Consider the following 19332-nt stretch of genomic DNA (forward strand, 5'->3'; position numbering starts at 1 on the left):
ATAGAATGGGGTACCTTTCTGCTTAAATAGTTTGTCTCAGTCCTCAAGTAGGCCAAATATATTTAAGCTAAAAGATCCTGAATATACCTGTGAAATGTGGAAAATTGTTGGTACTGCATCTCTTGCATGAGGCGTGCAATTGTGCAAGGGTTTCAGGTTAGCCACCATGTGAATCTCTGCGCTACCTGCTCCCACTTGCAAGGTTCACATGCCCCCAAAAAACTAGTAACCTCTTCTTGAAATTATATTTATCCAATATAATGTGTATGTATTTATTGTCATCGGGAATAGCCTTACAATATAAAATTAATTGTTAAAATGTCATATGCCATATGCTCCAAATACCATATTGATTGATATGACATTAAAGCAAGTTTTTGTGCAAAATAGCAGAAGGTGCATAATTGTCTTTTTCCTACCAATGGTGCACAGTATTCTCGTCCTTCTTGAAACCTTCAACATCTTACCAAATACCACCTCGTAGGGAGGATTCCCCACCTTAAACTTGATGTATAAAGTGCATTTCGATTGGATCCAAACAATACTCGAATCCCAGTGCATTGTTAGAATCAGCTCTGGTCAGTAAAGGAAAATCCAGGGACAAAGATGGGTGGAACAAAATAGTAATTTTTATTCAACAGTATAGCAACAATTTTGTGGGGTGCGAGAGTTGCAAGGAAGGGGTGTTTTTCCAAAGGGATGTATCAGTATTATGGAGCATTGTTTGCTTGATTAGTTGACCAGAAGATGGAGAGTGGCAAAGTATTTTGAGAAGTATGTGATCTGTGTTTTTTGCAGAAAAATGGGCATTGTCAAAACGTGTTCAAGATGGCTTTATTGAGCATTGTGAACAGCTAATCAATCAAAAAAGGGAGACCGGTGGATGGGCTTACAATTTGGGTTTCCTGCACACTGAATTGTATATCACAATTACATGTCGGTAATTTTGGCTCTAAAATCCTGCTTTTGAGAATAACTGAAGTTAGCAGAGAAACTGGTAGCATTGGCATTCTCAACATATCGATTAATTTCTCCTGGATGGTCACCAGAGGTTTAACACCTTTCGATTAATCCAGAGCAGTATGTGAACCTTGCTGGAGAAAACCTCTCAACCAATGATGACAAGCTACCCTTTATTTGTGGGGATTTTGATACTCCCCCTCAGTTGAAGCAGTCAATAGTGAGGTTGTTGAAGAAGACTTGTGTGGGGGTATACTAAAACCCATTTTGAGTTGGAAAAGATCATAAGAAGGGACAAGCTGTTTTCAACTTTCTTATAAATTGTTGGTTACTTTTCTTGCATGGTCCTACTTTCTCAGACTCCCTGGAACAAAACACATTTAGCTGTGGTACTAAGGCCTCGCTTGTTGTCTACTGCTGATCACTTCTGAAAGATGGAACAGTGTTGTTGACATGAAAAGCATCTATGGAGCTAAAAGCAATAATGCACACCTAGTAATATGTTTATATATGATCAGTAGTGACCAGAAGGGGTAAGTAGAACAGAATCCTTTACAATATCATCTAGAAATCACACCAACTAATGATAGAAAAACAGCACCTTAGAATCGTGAAAAATAAAGAAATTGTCTTTGTTATGCCCAATGCAAACCAACCTACATTCTAACTAGTGGTAACATAAATTACAGCCAGATGCTCCAAATCCTCCAAAGGGATAACTTGTAAGAAGCATCACATCCTATGGCAATTCGAAAAAGGCAGACAGGACATTTGTCACATTTGTAATGGAGTAACTCATCCGCTAAACACTAAATCAGGCCCAGTGCATTTGACAAGGAAAACTACCTTAATACTTGCAAAACTAAGTACAATGCACAAAATATAAATATGCTGAAAATGACAGATGGAAAACTATTTGGAGCACCTGCGTAAGGACCTTGCAGGTTGTATAGGGTGCACAATAAAAGGGGGCTCACAGTAGTCAACTACCCCCCTAATGTAGACTAGACCCCATACATCTGAGTCACCTTTAACAATTTGTGGGCAGCAGATACTAATCATCGAAACCACAACATCTCTGCATATGTCTATAGCAGATCATGTTATTTGTAATTATGAAAAACAAGTCATGCATAATGGATTTTTCAATGGGTGTCCACAATGCATTCAACAATGAGAAAAAAGGCATTTCAGAGTGCATACATATGTAAGTACTGTTGTCATTGTAACATATAAATGCAATTACTATTCAAATTACAATTACTAAATGAATAGATGCGGTCTTTCAATATTGAAAGGTCAGACTTATTAGCTTGCCATAGTCTCAACAATGAACAGATTATTTCCATGGAAAGACTCATTTCTATTAAGTCCAATGTCCTCGCAAACATAATAAGTCCCTTATTTTCCTGAGCACACCAAAACATTTCAGCCCTAGAAGCAACTGAATGCAGCCTCAAATACTCCCTGGGTCACTATTGCTTTGCCCTAGTTCAAATAGGTTAAGATTACTTCCCTGTTCCAATGAGCTAATCAAAGACCCAACCACTTCTTCTGGGTGCCCGAGTGCTTTCTAACACTTGGTGATGCCCCTTCCTTCTGGGGCATCACCACCACCTAAACGTTGTGCAATTGTTTGCCTGGCCCGTGAGCGTATTATGTGGTGCTTCTTTTTGTCCAAAGCAATGCTTCAGGATGGTGCTGCACAGTCATCATCTTTTTCTTTTATTTTAGTAAAGTGTTTGACAAGTCTACCTCAGCTAGAAACTGACTTCTGCAGGGTGCTCCTGCTCTCCTTGGGGAGCCTGTTCTGTTTACTGCTAAGACAATGTGGTGGCCCCGCTGCTCTCCCTGCTGCCTGCACTTTCAATGGTCAGTTGGCCAGGGAAGTTGCTTCCTCCCACTATCTCACCTTCCCGTACTAGGTTTTGAGAGAGAGGGAAATGATTGCAGTGGCCTTAGCTGTTCCTTGGGAACCTCCACTCCTCACTGAATCAATGCCTTCTGGCCTGAGTGCTCTTCGAACAGGGCGGTGGTTTTGTCAGTGGTTCCCACACTTCCAATAGAGATTAATTGAAGCACATTGCAGTGGTGCTCCTGCTTTCCCCTTGAGAATATACAACGGCTCCCCAGGGATGATTTGTAAATCCCATTTGGAATTTCTTAATCCCAGCTGAGTGCATGTGAGCTTTAGGGCACCCACCACAAGCTCTGAAATACTTCCAATGAGAGTTTCCTTCTGCTAAAGATCTCTCATCCCCATTAGCCCAATTTAGATGGGTTTTTTGATTTTTTGCTCCTTGTGGTCCGCACCAGCCACTGTGGGTGATCCTGTACATCCCACACAATTTCTGTGGCTATTTCTTGCTTTATTTCGAACCCTGGCCCTGTTGTTTCATTTTTTGCAGCAACTGCTTTCTCTAAGATCCGGGATCAGCTGTGGTAGTCTCCTGGCCTGGGCTCTTCCTGGCAGCAGAACCCTGTGGTCCTCAAGCCAAACCACTCTCCCTGCCTGTACTCCCCAAATGCCCACAAGCCGGCCTTGAGACACTTGCAGGGTACCTGTCTGTCCAGCAAGAGCATGTAGTCTACACTCCTAAGCTTCCCCATAAACTGGACAAGTACAAAGAGGCCCAACTGGGTGCCCCTACCTTTTTGGTCCCAACCAAAGTAACCCTCCACTGGCTCTGACGAGGAGGGGGAGTGTTACGAGCTCTGGAGACAGAGTCCAACAAAAGTCCCAGAAGAGCAATTCTAGAGTGGGTTGTCCAGACTCCAGACTGAGGTTCATCCACCTTGCGGGTATGTGCTTCTTATTTTGTGCTGTTTCAGAACTGCTCTTCCCTGTGCAAGGCTTTAAAATTGAGTTGAAAAGATCTAGAAGGTGGGAATCCCTACCAAATCCAGTGATGCCACATCACATCTAAGTGGCATTTCCAGGGATCAACTCACTGACTATCCAAACCTCCATGCACAGTAATCTGCAAAGTACCAAGTTTGTGACTTGAAGGAAAAGTGGGACATATTCCTCCCTCTAAGCCAAGCTGTAATCACTCCAGTCCCTCCAAGCTTGAAAGAAACACCATGTGGTGATAGGACCCAGAACTTGCCTGTCCTCTACGTGCCCAATGTGGGAACATCCTGCAAGTTCTTTATGTTGCAGTTACTTCTCCTCAAAGCAATGACAGGGAAAATATGATGCATTTATGGAGTTTACTTAATTAATTCTTCAGAGCAGCATCTTGCATCAAGACCACCCATTTACCTGCCCTGGTATAAATGATAACATTCTGAAAGCATTTCAAGTGTTCCAGCAAGGAACCTAATTTGCTGAACATTCCTTACAACCCTTTCCTAGGAGGTGCTGCTAATCACAATATGGTGACTTTACCTCACCCCTTTTCTTTTCTATGAGAAGGCTAATTTAATAAGATGGGCCTAACCTTCCAGGTTAACATGAACTACCAGCAGGCTACTAGGGCTAGGCTAGTAATATGCCCAATTTGATATGTGCATTATCAAACTCATATAGAGGAAATCTAATATGAGTTCAAGAGCTGTGGGTTGATGTGAAGACACATGCAAATGACTGTTAGACTTTTCATCCTTGGTGTGGTCTCCCTTAACTTTTTGCCTCTGCTTCCCAGGTTGTTGATGTGTGCTGGACTCTGATTTTGCTGTTTTTGTTACTCTGGGCACTTTACCACTGCTAACCAGTGCTAAAGTGCAAGTGCTCCTTTACAAAATGTGTATGTAATTGGCTTATCCATGACTGGCATATTTGATTTATTAGTAGGTTCCTAATACAGTGCACTTGAGGTGCACAGGGCCTGTGAATCAAATGCTACTAGTGGGCCTGCAGCACTGGTTGTGCCACCCACATAAGTAGCTCTGTAATCATGTCTCAGACCTGCCATTGCAGTGTCTGTGTGTGCAGTTTTAACTGTAAATTCGGCTTGGCAAGTGTACAAACCTGTCAGTCCTAAACCTTCCCTTTTCTTACATGTCAGACACCCCTAAGGTAGGCCCTAGGTGGCGCCAAGGCCAGAGTGCAGTGTATGGTTAAGGTAGGACATATAGTAATGTGTTTTATATGTCCTAACAGTGAAATATTGCTAAATTCGTTTTTCACTATTGCAAGGCCTGTCCCTCTTATAGGTTAACATGGGGGCTACCTTTAAATCTGATTAATGTGTAGATTCCCTTTGGGAGCGGGTGGACATTTAGAGTTTGGGGTCTCTGAGCTCACAATTTAAAAATACATCTTTTAGTAAAGTTGATTTTAAGATTGTGTGTTTGAAAATGCCACTTTTAGAAAGTGAGCATTTTCTTGCTTATACCATTTCTGTGACTCTGCCTGTTTGTGGATTCCCTGTCTGGGTCAGTTTGACAGTTGGGCTGGTTGCACCTCACACTAGACAGTGACACAAAGGGAGCTGGGGTGTAGTCTGCATTTCCTGATGAGCCATCTGTGCTAGGAGGGAGGGGAGGAGTGGTCACTCACACCTGAAAGGGCTGTGCCTGCCCTCACACAGTGCAGTTTCCAACCCCCTGGTGAGTGTCTGGGGCCTGGCCTTGGCAAGGTAGGAGTTCACATTCAAGAGAGACTTTGCTTTGAAGTAGGACTACTTCAAAGGAGAAATTGGGTATAAGAAGGGCACCCAAAACCACAGGCTTTAGAACACTTCTGGAAACAAGAGGAACCTCTGCCTGGAGAGGAGCTGAAGAGCTGAGGAAGAAGAGCTGTCCTGCCTGTGACTGTGCTTTGTGGAGCTATTCTGCAGTTGCTGCTTCTGCCAGAGTAAGAGGGCAAAGACTGGACTTTGTGTGCCTTCCATCTTGTGAAGATCTCCAAGGGCTTGATTTAGAGCTTGCCTCCTGTTGTTGGAAGTCTCAGGGACAGCAAAGACCTCTCTCTGCCAGAACCTGGAGTCTCTGGAGAGACTCCTACTCTGCCAAGTGGTGCCCATCCAGTTCCTGGGACCCTGAAAGGAGAAGCTGGCAGCCTAAGAGGAAGAAATCCACGCACAGAACGCCGTGCGGGGAAAAGATCGACGCAACTCGGATCTGTGGCTAAAAAATCAACGCTCGCCTGCAAAGCAACCGAAGAATCGACACACGGAGCTGGAGAAACGTCACGTAGCATCTCTGATGGAGGCTGGGAGATCGCAACCTGCGCTGCATGGTTTTCGGATCATCGTGCGGCTGGATTTCTGACGCAAGTACCTCTGGGTGTGTAAAAACAACACAAGGCCTGCCCAGACCCGAGAGTGCTGACGGGATCAACGTATCGCTCTCCTGTGGAGAAGAAACGACACGTCCAGAACTGACAAAAGGAGAAACGACTCAAGGTCTCGCTCGTGAGTGGAATCAATGCATCGCAAGCGCTTTTTGATGCACACTCGCCCATGCAGGGTTATGTTTGATGCATGCACCCAAGGTACATTTCATGCTAACAGCGTTAGTGTGTGTTTAAAACTACATGAAGACTCTTTTTGCTTTTTAATTGATAACTTGACTTGTTTATTGTGGATTTTTGTCATTTTGATCTTGTTTTGTTTAGATAAATATTTCCTATTTTTCTAAACCTGTGTTGTGTCATTTTGTAGTGTTTTCATTAAGGTACTGTGTGTGTTGGTACAATTACTTAACACCTAGCACTCTGAAGTTAAGCCTACTGCTCGTGCCAAGCTACTAAGGGGGTAAGCAGGGGTTAGCTGAGGGCGATCCTCTTTTACCCTGACTAGAGTGAGGGTCCTTGCTTGGACAGGGGGTAACCTGACTTCCAACCAAAGACCCCATTTCTTACAATGACTTTCTCACCTCTTGCTAATAAAGACTTACATTTTTGGCACACTTTATGACAAGAGTAAAATGGATGAAACACTACAAATTTTACACTTCAGCCAAAATGAAATTAGCATTCCTTTATGGACTCTCAGCTAGCTGAGTCTGACAAGCAGTCCCTCTCCCAGCATGTACACTTGTGCACACATGAAATAAACATTGATCTCACACACTTATCATGCCCCTTGAACTCCGCTGCACCAAAAGCTTACCTTATTTAAAGAGGTAGCCACTGACAGCTCAAATTATTTTGAACAGATGATTACAATGGAAGAGACTCCATTTGGGAAACAGACCCACAACAGAGCTCCAAAACCCAGAGGTCCAAAAGCAAAAACTTGAGGTTTTCACAGGTTAGAAGTTGCTTACCTAAGCCAATACAAAACAGAGATATATATTTTTTGATGTGCCATGAATCTCTATGCCGGCATGCTGACCTTCATGACCCTCTTATTAGAAAAACATACTAGCCAAATCTTCATCGTATATGGTAGTGTCCAGTACTAGCAAAACAGAAATCCGCAGATTTAAAACACATTGGTGAAAGCCATAGACAACCTCATTATTTTGAAATCAGCATATACCACATGCAAATACAAAGTCACTATGCTTACTTCAGACTTACCTAGAAACCTGCCATAATGCTATCCATTTCTCTATTATGTAGCCTTCCAAAATCATCACTTCTTCAGTTTCAGTGACAATATTGTACACCATGTTGAAAATTACATAAATTCCAACTCTCATAAATATAAAACCCCAACTAGACCAAGAGGAGTTATCAAATTACTGACCAATAACCAACCTGAAATATATAAGTAAAGACTGGAAATGATCTGTGATGATACAACTTAAAACTCATATTGACCAGCATTGCTTTTTTCAGTGCTAACAGCACATCCTCCTTGATGCAGCATTGAAACAACTAGTATGCAGGTCATCAATGATACCCTAAAACATTTCCAGAAGAGACTCATCACTGCTCGTTCTCCTTGACCTACCAGCAGCATTTGATAGCATTGATTGCCAGGCTCTCGTCAACATCTTACTACTGTAGATGGGAACTGACATCAGTGTTCTAAACTCCTTCACTGTCTTTCAAACTGGCATGCTGCTTCTGCTAGACTTTATCTTATCTCCAGAGCTTTTAAACGTATGCATTGAACTCTTGGTGTTCTGTATGCTGATTAGGGCATCTCTTTTCATGAGTACCTTGACAGCACAGAACTCGGTTTCAAAGTGCCAATGTTCAATGTTATCCATTGATTGAAAACATGACTCTAACTAATACAAAGTAGTATGCCCACCATCTGCTTGAAACTAATCCCTATCAAAATATTTGTCATACTCCTCTATTGAGATCACCCAGCCATGCTGTTCCAAGTAGATCTCAGAAATACCCTTATTTTGGTTTTTAGTAATTGCTTAGTCATGGGCCAGAAAATCGGGATTCTACCTTTCAGTTCACCTTCAAAGGCCATGTGCATAGGAAGCCCCAAACAGAATCATTCTGGATCTTTTCTGGAATATCAAATCCTGTTCCCCAGCATCAACCTTCCAGGCCACTTTCTAGGTCAATAAGATCCAAGGCCCCCCATATGAAAATACTGATTACAAAAAGTGGTTGGAAATCACATGCGGTCTCTTTCTTACCAGGCTTTAATTTATTGATGCACTCTGTGTGCAACTAGGTTACATCACAAAGTGTTCAGTTGCTGGAGGTTGCAGAATGATTTGCCTGCTATATATTAAATAGGAAGATCGCTATTTTCAGCCCTCTGACATTGATTACAAACACAGTGGCTTGGATGGTACAGCAGACCACCATCCCTTTGTTTGCATTCCCAAACAGCAACCTTTTTTGAACAGCCTGTGTTACATATAGGAACCGGTGAGGCTGAAAAAGAAAACAAAGGGTTTCTGTTTGGGTCCCCTGGACCACTGCTGTCCCCAAACTTGCCCAACACAATTCCAATATGGGAACTGGTTACTTTTTAATGGTTTGCAACTGCCATTGACATTGTCAATCATTGATGCAGAGCATTTTGCTTCACAATTAGGAGGCAACATGCCTTTTATACCTTTTTTTACAGAATCACAAAATATTCCTAACACATAGAAAAAAATAAATTCTGCTGTAAAAAACAGTGATTTTCCAAATTGCAGGGATTGTGACCTCAGAATGGCTTTGTTCATCTGGCCCTTAATGCCTGAATTTTGGTCTCTCTGGGGCTAGTCTGTCTATCTGTCTGTCTACCTGCCTGCTCATCAGACAGCCTGAGGCTGGATTCCAACCTGTATTTTCTCTGCGTATCTGCATACATTCATTTAAATTTTGTGTTGCTTTCGCCTATCAAAATGCCTATTTCTCTTTTTACCGGCTACTTGGTCCCTACCTCAATGCTTAACCATCTTTCTTCTTGTCTGTCTACAAACAATCTATATATTGCATGAACATGTGTAATGTTGTAGTATTTGTGATGTGAGTCATTTTGGGTAATCCATGACGTTGGTATAGTTGTGGCTCATGTTAACACTATATTTCAGGTGAACATGATGACATAGATAGCATCCATGAAGGTTCCAGTGGACAAGAAGGTACCAGTGCAAGTACAGAGAGTCTTTTTGGTGACATTTCATCTTCCAGTGGATGGATTTATAGTGCATCTTCAAGGAAAAGGTAATGCCATTATAAGTGACTAGGAATGTATGACCCACTTCACATGTCACTGTCATTGCAGCCTATTTGATTTTTGCATTTTGAGTCAGATTCACAAGTGGTGATTGTTACATAGATTTGTGGGTGCCAATCAAAAACAAAGTCCACCAGACCAGGCCAATATACTCACTACCCCCAACTGCAGTACCATTACCCTGAAAACAAACTAATAATAATAATAATCTTTATTGTTTAGTTAATAAAAACCATAACAATCATCTCATAATACAACATGTTTAAAGATAAAACATCTCTAAAATTCTATAAAATTCCATAAATTCCTTGGCCATGAAACCATGCGAGGATCTAAAATCAGTTTCTTAATTCTAAGATGCAAAAAAGTGCGTGATTAAGTATGCATCCCAGATGGTAGGTTTACGTCTTTGGTGTGTGCAGTCAAGAATTTGATAAATTTGCATATTGATTGTGCATCATTAGGATCAAACATTGACATCACCGCTGACCGACAGGAACGAGTCCCATTTCTCATAAAAAGCAGTTTTAATAGTTGTCTGCGGGCTTCTTTTAAGGCTGGACAAATACAAATCAGGTGAACCATATCTTCTTTCGGGCCTTTGCATAACCTGCAGGAAGTCTCTCCTCTATTCTTCCACGATGGTTGATCCGCTCTAGCAGGAGATGCTCCCAAACGCAGAGTCAAGAAGCGATGCTTGATGTGAAGTGCAAAGGTTTCGGCCAAGTATTGTGATGGGGCCATGGTGGTATAAGTGTGCATTACCAGCCAGGCGTGTGAGCGTTGCGCAAGTTTAGCTTTATCATCTAGAAAAGATTGGATACTTATTTCCTTTTTTATCGCTCGACACAAAAGGGAATACGACATGTTGGAATCCCATAGGTACTTTGTTTTCGTCTCTTGCAAGGAGTTGTTCAGGTATCTGTTGTATACTGAATTAGAATTGCCGTTTACTGACTTCCATAGTGCCGCTACTAGCGGGCTGGCAGTGTTTTTACTTATTTTGTACCAGATCTTTATTGTGTGGGCCTTCCTGTCGAGCTGCTGTTGTGTTAGACCAAATTCCAGCCTTATCTGTGCAGGGGAAGCAGAGCGAGGAAGATTGAAGACTTGCTTACAGATTTTTATTTGCTGCCTTTCCAGAAGGCTAGCATCTTTCCCGTATTGGGCTGCGCTTCCGTATGTAATTGCTGGAAGGAATTTGGCCGACAAAACCAACATTAGTGGTTTATATGATGGGCCCTTTAATCTTTTAGCAAGAGTGCAGAAAGCGAACGTCAAGGCTTTGGACTTCTGTAGAATATACTGGTTTTGCGGCACAAAATTGATCTTATTGTCTACTGTAAGTCCAAGATATTTGTAGCTGCAGATCGTATCGAGAGTGAAGCCGTTTAATTTTATTTTGTTTGCAGGATTCAAAGAGCAGCCTATTGACATTGTTTTTGTCTTTGAAGTGTTAACCTCTAGTTTGTTTGTCTTTGCAAATTCACCCAAGGCAGTAACCAGTCGTTGCAACCCTATTTTTGTGTGGCTTAACAGAACAATGTCATCAGCATACGACAGATGTGTTATAGCCAGACTTCCCATCCTTGGAGAATGTGAGTTGGTTGCGTCTAGTTTTGCAGAGAGATCTGCCATGAAGAGGTTAAAGAGGTGTGGGGCCAACACGCAGCCTTGCTTTAATCCTATATTTGTTGGTATTCTCCTGGAAACTTTTGAGCCGTCTGCTACCTTGATTCGTACCCAAGCTTTCATGTGGATTTGCAACAATTGTATAGAAATCACTTCACAGTTTCTAAATTTACCGTACTCAAGGATGACTTACCAAGCTCACTATGTGTAAAACAATGGACATCTATTACCAAGCTAGCATTCTCATGAGAACGAAATCTGAAAGAAGAGTTCACGTTAGCAAGATGATTAGACATTTTCTGCACACAGACATAGGGCCTAACAGGCCTCACTTAGGCTAATGCAAATGAATTTAGGACAGCACTTTTATTCAAACTAATAAAACGCATTTAACACAAGTTACAATTTCAACATTAATAAACCTTCATTAGCATTCATGTTACAGTAACTTTAAATGAAATAACTTTATTAATACATTTCCATAAATATTGTTCAGAACTACATTTCTCCAGCTTTACATACACATTTTAAACATTTCCCACAGAAAATAGAATATCGTTTTGATGCAGACTCTTAGTTTTCACTCCAAAATATAACATTAGGGCAAATTAATTCTTCAAACATGGAATTTAGAAGCTACACCACATGGGTTTCATTAGTTAGTCTAGATTGCATGCACACTGATATGTATTCTAAGGTCATCACTTTACAAGCAAACTATTATCAATTTGGTTAATATAATGCATAAAATGACATGCATAGATGATCACTGTGACATGAGGGATACTACTAACATTTCTGCTACATCACCTCCCTTGTGCAGAATAAGGCAACATTGCGATTTACACTGCCTTGCCTTACTCCATGTCTATGAGACCCTTCAAAGTCACGCAAAGTGGCTTTGCATGTCCTCATAGATATGACTGTGTGGCCTCATAGATATGATTGCAAAAAGTGAGGCAACGGCGGTGCAAGGGGCTCATAAATATGCCTCTTGGTGCAAGTGAGCTTGGATAGGCTTGAACATTTTCAGCAGGTCTCTTCAAGGTTTCATATCTATCTTTTTGCCTTTTTCTCTTAGGACAGGCTAGTGCCAAACAAATGTTTTTAATCAATAATGCCCCTCTCTGTCTGTGTTTTGCTATAGGATCCTGTCCCCCATCATAGCTTGGCATAGTCAGTACATCAGTCTAACAATTTCAACTTGCTTCCGATATTATAGGCAGTTCTCCTTATCCTTCAGTAGCATTTTAAAATGTAGTTGAATATTGTCAATATTAGAACAGAGAAGATGTAATAATTATTCATGTAATAAATAAGATACCTAAATGTTCAAAACATGGTAATTATTAGGGAAATGTTTCTAGCCATGAGAGGTATTGTCTTAGCGTTACCTTCCCACATCAGTTTATGATGTTCAATTTAATCCAGCTTAGTTCACTGTTAGCGAAACGCAGCATACACTGACTTTATATAGCCTATTAATATATTGTGGTCTCTTGTGTTGAACATTATTGATAGGTCCAAGAAGAGACAAATGCAAAGCCTTCCATATCTGCAAAGCTCATACAGTCATAAACATTTAGCAGGTCACTCTCAGTAACATGCCTTGGTCTGAATAGATTTTAGTTATCTAAAGGTTTTTGAAGCTGACTAAATAATACATCTTTCTGGCATTTAACTACGATAATTAGGTTTGCCATGTCTATATAATTTGCTTGGTCAGTGGTGCCAGGAGATCACCACGTGAGTGTTAGAATGTTAGCTGTTCTTCACCAAGGGACTTTGAAAAGCACCAAACTTTCTTAGGGTAATGTCTGAAATTAACCTCCACATCCCACAGCTCCATGCCGTATGTTAACTGTTGGCCATCACACACAAACATTGTGAAGCTGGGTTATGAGCTAAATGCTTGCCACTGCATCTGTTGTGGTCTGCATGATTGATGTGGTCATGACATGATTTGAAATCTCAGCAAGGTCAACTCAGCCATTTGTGCTTCTGAGGTCAGAACACTGAAAACCATTAAAATGGGTAATACACATTAGAAACACTACAATGTGTACTATGAAATGTGTGTAAAATCAAGTTATTAACATTATTTATTATGTCTCTGTCCTATGACAAGATACAGAGCTTACTCTTCACCGTTGCTTAATGTGCTCAACAGCCTTCTAGACACACTCTTCTCCTTGCCTGGTACATCACTAGTATACTTTTCTGCAATGTGGGTTGTTATTTTCATTACTGCCGAATAATGCAGGAATGATTAGTGCCAACAGATCACTTCTATTGTCGTAGTTTGGACTCTTGCTTTGAGCAAGACTGCTGGTCTCAGGATGACAGTACTTTCGTTCGTAGGTGACTAGGTCTCTTCCTACAACTATTTGTAACTGTTGTCCAAACCTTACCAGCTTACTAGCAGTACCTCACCGAAAACACAATAGTAAAAGGTGATTTGTAGCAGTCGCTTACGCATGGACTCAAAATACAATATCTCAGGGTTGTCGTGGTTAAACGGAAATTACCCTTTTCTCACAGATTTATAATGTCTCATGCAAACAAAGGCAATAACACAGATGCAGTAAAGTTATAATAGTTTTTATTCAACATAACTGCAATTTGTGATAAGTTGCATGAACTGCAATGATTAGGATAATGAATATACCAAGCAACAGTATAGTAAAGAGGAGAGTCATTGTTATAAAGACCCCCACCATTATGCAATATAAGATAAAAATATATGTATATGTAAAAGATGGAATAAACCCTAACACCCTAAGGAGAGTAGGTCTAACCTTCTACTTAAAAAGGAAGATCTGGGTTCGTTAAATCTAATCTGCCAAAACCATGTCCATGAGAGGAGCCCCCAACCCTCGTTACCTTGGAATGAGGTCTCTATCTCAGACTCCGCAGGGACACGAAGACTGGATCAGTGTCAAGATGACTGCAGCATCGGTATCAGCGATGGTGGCGATGCCCTCTGGTCGGAATCCCTCTGATTATCTGTCTAAAAGTGTGTTGTATTTATACAGATCTACAAGGTCCCTTGACATAAGTGTTATTCATAACAATAGATAACAGGCATGCTTGGGACGGCAATTAATATCAACAATCCCTCGAAAGTATAGAGAGGGAAAATCCCTAAGTGTGAATGCCTACTGTATGTTTGTCTTTGGTGCTTGATCTTGACGCCTTGGCGCAGTGACACTGATAATAGAACCCATAACAAGTGGCCTAACTATAAACAAGGCCGCCATTTTAAAGGAAATAAATAATTAAATGGACTAAGCCAGAGCAAGCTAAGTAGGTTAAAAGTCACTGGGTGACGGGGGCACGAGTTTACAAGCCTACGGCTAAGCTAACTCCTGTTGACCCATTAAAATAAACTAGGATTCACTACACCCTCCCCATTGCCGTAACAGGTATGATGAAGGTAAAGAAAACCCAATCGCTAAAAAGCTGCTACTGAACTAAAAAAGCCAAAAAACGTAACGAAAAAATAAATGCTGTGTTATAAAATTCATTCTTTAAAAAACATTTCTGAGATTTTAATATCAACCATGACAAGTCTAGCAAACTTTTAGCATAATTGCTTCTTTTATTAGAATCGGGAACTGGCAAGCTAATTCATCAAATTATGTGCTATATGCAGGATCTTGAAGAATGTCATCGAAGTCACCATTCAAGGACCTCAAAAATGAGTCAACATCGTCTGAAGTGAAATTGAGAGCTGGGCGGACAAACTGATCCACAGAGCAGAAGTGAGCCATATTCATCGGTGCATCGACACTCGCTGCAGCGTCCTCATCCATGTTAGTTTGTATAACAGAAGGCTCATAGGTGGCCTCGCGGAGCAACCTCAGTCTCAAGGGGCATGACCGTGTATGAACCCTCATCGGGGACATCAGCACTTCGTGGTCCACAGGAGATGTCGGTGCAACAGCAAGACAGACCATAGGCAGATGTTCAAAGAGACACCATATGCAGCGGAACACCGGTTGTACACACCATAGTAGAGGCCGGAATGACAATGACCAGTCAAACTCTAGTTCCACCAGCAAAGGTGTACCGAAGATCCGAACCATGCGTTCACGGCACAGCGGGGTTGACGGGAGCGGCTCCATTGCTCTGTGTCGCTGGAAAGAAACAACCACCGCAAATCAGAAAATATAGCAGTAGTAGTCCGCCAATTAAAGCCAAAATAATTGGAAAGCCACCAAACACACTGGAAAAGAGTGAATGGATGGCTGATGGGATGACTCCGAAGACAGTCTGGAAGATGGACACGAAACCAGACCCGACAGCCTTAAAGAAATGAACAATCCCAGTGGTGCTTGAAGCATTGAATATTCTCGATACCAACTCTCCAAAGTGTAAGGGGAAATCGGTATTTAAAAGGGATTGTATCTCGGCTGATGATCTCGCAACCTGGAGAGCATACGTCTCTTTTGCGGATGTCAAGGCGACCTGTTTTTGAAACAATAGCGCCTTCAGTCTACTCAACTTGTCATAGTTCACATTAATAGTATCAATGTGGGGCCACATTTCAGATACTTGTATCTCTCGTGTGGGGGGAAACAAAACATGGCCACAACACGTAACGACCTTCGTGACTGAGATTGCGTAGGCAATTCCAGGTCGCAAGCCGCAACAGCTGTCATCGCTCAGAAGAACATAACTCCCATTAGAAAGAACATGAAACACTGAACGAATCAAGGGGACGGGAGTACCCTTCAGAAAACAGGCCAAATTTGCGACCCCCGCATTGCAAAGACCGTGAAGAGACACCTGTTTGCATATCATGGAATTACGAACATTAGTCTCACATTCACTTCCGCTAAGAAAGACCTCCTGTTCGCCGTTCAGACATCGATATTCAAAGGGCAACTCCCACTCTTCCTTAATAAATCTATCTCCTAGCCGTTCATATCGTCCCACTGCAAGATGTTTCAGGCAGTTCGAGAAACGAAACGTTGAAAACAGTAAATTAATAATGCCGTGTAAGAGCCAGATAGTTGAAGGACTCTCTGCTACCGTGAAGGGCAACTTATCTAATTTTTCTACTTGAAGCAAGGTGAAACGAGCCTCTCTTTTAGCCATTGTCACTTGTTCCACGGAAAAATTAAAAGCAGCAAATAGTTCACTCCCATTAAGGTATTTCCAAGGAATGTGGCCACTTTTCAGCGTCTGCAATGCCCAACTCAGCTGCATGATGGAACGCAGCTGTGTTTGGCCATGATATAACCGAGACAAATCAGTCTGAGTGATATCAATAGCAGAGGACACAATATTCGACAGGGAATAAATCCTGTTGGAAAGTGTGTTCATGCCATTGTCGACAACAGCTAATGTATTTTCCAAATTCTCTTTATCAAGTTGCCGTAAACGTGCAGCAGCCTCAATTTGAGAAAGTTTCCAAATTTCATTATACATGGCATATAAAAACCATTTCGAGCGTTGCTTTCTAGGACCTAATAGGAAATCTTGTAGGTCTATACTGTCAGAAAGAGTATTCAGGTGTTGTTTCACCGCTGTTAAGGTGTTCGTTTGTACCCATTGTTGGCACAGCTTGCCCACACTGTAAGTTGTAATTATACCAGCATGCTGACCTGACAAAAAGCGAGGGTCTGGTCTATTAATGGAAAAAAACCCTGAAGAGTTCAAAAAACGCCTTTGACACTCATCAGTATCGGTGGGCCATACCAACCATCCCCCGGGATTGGAAAGTGAAGAATTATATTCACCACCCTTAACCAATGCATTTAGCCTATCCTCAGAAACATTTAGAAAGTGTTGCCAATCTTTAAATTTTGTCGGTGTAGGGATACTGGGCGTGTTTTGATCCTTTATTTTAGCTAATCCTAGACATGATGTCTGCTCAACAGTGTCATTTAAAAAAATCATTTGCACAGGAATTAAGCAAGCTCGAAACAAAGCCTCCCTACCCTTTATCTGCCAATCTTGTGTCCCCCATACACTCTTCAAATTGATAGTGTTCTTCCAATATTCATAACCCTCAATCGAAAGTCGGGAAACAAAGGGATCTGAATAAATCAGTTTGGTATCTGTTAGCAACAGTTTTCTAATGTGTGTCTCAGGTAATTTAAAATAATATGATTCAGCTTTCGTTGTATCATGCCCAGAAAAGTATGTGAATTTGTCACTGTAATACTGTGGACTCCCCACCCATGGTGTTGAACAATGTTCCCATTGTGTGTAGTTAAAAAGAGGCCTATATCTAGTTGCACGGTGCAGGTAGTGATGTCCCCAATTATTATAGCAGAACATTTCACCATAATTCATTGTAAAATCATATACATCATCACTTCCAAAAGCGGAGTAGTCCTTCATTTCGTTGAGCATGGAATCCAATGTTTGGACATCCCAATCATCAGAGACAACATTAGGTGTAATAAGATCAGACATAGAAATTTTGAACACGTATGGTATTTGAATTATCTCTGTAGGCCCGTATATATCGAACGGAACTTTGTCCCAAACAATCCCATCAGAAATTGGAATAGCTGTAATATTGACAGGGGACAAATCACGTTGGACCTTATGTGATGAATGATGCGGTGTTAAAATTACATCAACAGGCTCCACTGAGGAGCGATCAGCAACATAGTGACCATTAATTAGTAAAAAAAAACAGTCACAAAACCAATCCATAAAAACAATGCAATAAATGTCAAACAGAACCAGAGATAGTTCCATGGATATATCAAATAGTTCTTTTTAAGCCATTGATAGAACTTGCTACCTCTGGAAAGTTTGTCAGTCTCAGTTGAGGATGAATCTGAAGAAAAATCATCAATGTCCACAAAATAGCCAGATGAAGTCTCCGCAAACATAGGACTCATCGAATTCCCATCCACTGGTCTTGGAGGTTCATGATAGATGACGTTACCAGTCGTGGAAGTGTTCGTGTAAAATACAGCCAAATCCTGTAGCGGTCTGTTCTCTGAAGTTGTTACAGGAACCAACAAAAGTTCATTTTCTGCCCTCCCCATGGTCGAGGAAGTGTCTGGAACAGCAGCTGACATAGTTGTATAGTCAGTAGTAGCCATGGTCATCCTACTATGTAGAGGGATGTCCTGTTGGGTAGTGAGAGGGGATCGGGAACTACCCAAGGGACCTCCTGGTCTACTGTGAAGAATCGGCCACATGGTGTAATTTGATGTCATCAATGGAGATGAATCTGTTTGATTTGGAACCAGACAATGGCGGTAGGATGACAGTCCTGGTGCCTTTTATTCCCAAGACCGGTACAGGTGCTCTGTATGCGGGACCAAACTCTTTTCTCACAGCGATCTTCTCTCGAACCAGATCCCCAACGTTAGGAATCCAGCCAGTCGAAGTTTTCGCCAAATCCCTTATTCCCAAGGTGGCAGCGCTTGCAGATGATTTATCATCACGGAATTGTTGAAGCTCCTGTAAAACAGCGAGACGTTCTTTTATGTCAAATGGTGTTTCTGCTGCCACCATACCAGGGGCATCAAGATCGGGAACATACATAGTTGTCCCAAAGAGAACCTCATATGGAGACTTGCCCCTCAAAGACCGTCTTGGCAGATTATTCAGTGCTCTCTGGACCCCATATAGGTGGTGTAACCAACTACGGCCTGAACCTAATACTCGAGCTGTTAAGGACTGCTTTAGATCACGATTCCGCCTCTCCACGACCGAATTTCCCTCGGGATGGTATGGTGAGGAGTAATGGAGTTCAACACCCATCGTCCTCATGGTGTCCCTGAAAGCCTTAGAGGCAAATGCAGGGCCCTGGTCCGAATGGAATGCTGCAACCGCATATGTACCGATAAAGATCAGCAAATCTTTTATAACAGTCCGGGCGTCAGCCGACCGCTGTGGCCATACCCACAGGAATCTAGAACAGGAATCTACAGCCACTAAAATGTATTTGTATGCACCATCAGGTTGCAAAGGACCACAATGGTCCAGGTACACACAATGGAGTGGTTTGTCCGACACTAAGAGAGAAGTCTGCGGAGGGCGTCTGATAGCCGAGCCCTTAATCTGCTGACAAATGTCACAGCAAAGGACATACTGTTTAGTCTGTCTGCATAGACCAGGCCACCAGTACCGTTGTTGTAGAATGGTGATAGTGGCCTGTATACCAGCATATGCAGAAGCGACACCCTCATGTGAAGCTGTAATTAATTCCAATCTCTGATCT

At 41.8% G+C, this 19332-nt stretch overlaps 1 protein-coding gene across 1 annotated transcript in view; it reads left to right on the top strand.

Moving 5' to 3' along the window:
• The window catches only part of FER1L6 (fer-1 like family member 6), a 682981-nt gene that overhangs the window by 288843 nt on the left and 374806 nt on the right, over positions 1-19332 (top strand). Inside the window, exon 3 of the mRNA XM_069220715.1 lies at positions 9355-9487. Coding sequence (XP_069076816.1) covers positions 9355-9487 — 133 coding nt within the window. The remainder of the gene's footprint in view (positions 1-9354; positions 9488-19332) is intronic.

The sequence above is a fragment of the Pleurodeles waltl genome, chromosome 2_2 (genome assembly GCF_031143425.1).
Source record: "Pleurodeles waltl isolate 20211129_DDA chromosome 2_2, aPleWal1.hap1.20221129, whole genome shotgun sequence".
In the NCBI taxonomy this organism is placed as follows: Eukaryota; Metazoa; Chordata; class Amphibia; order Caudata; family Salamandridae; genus Pleurodeles; species Pleurodeles waltl.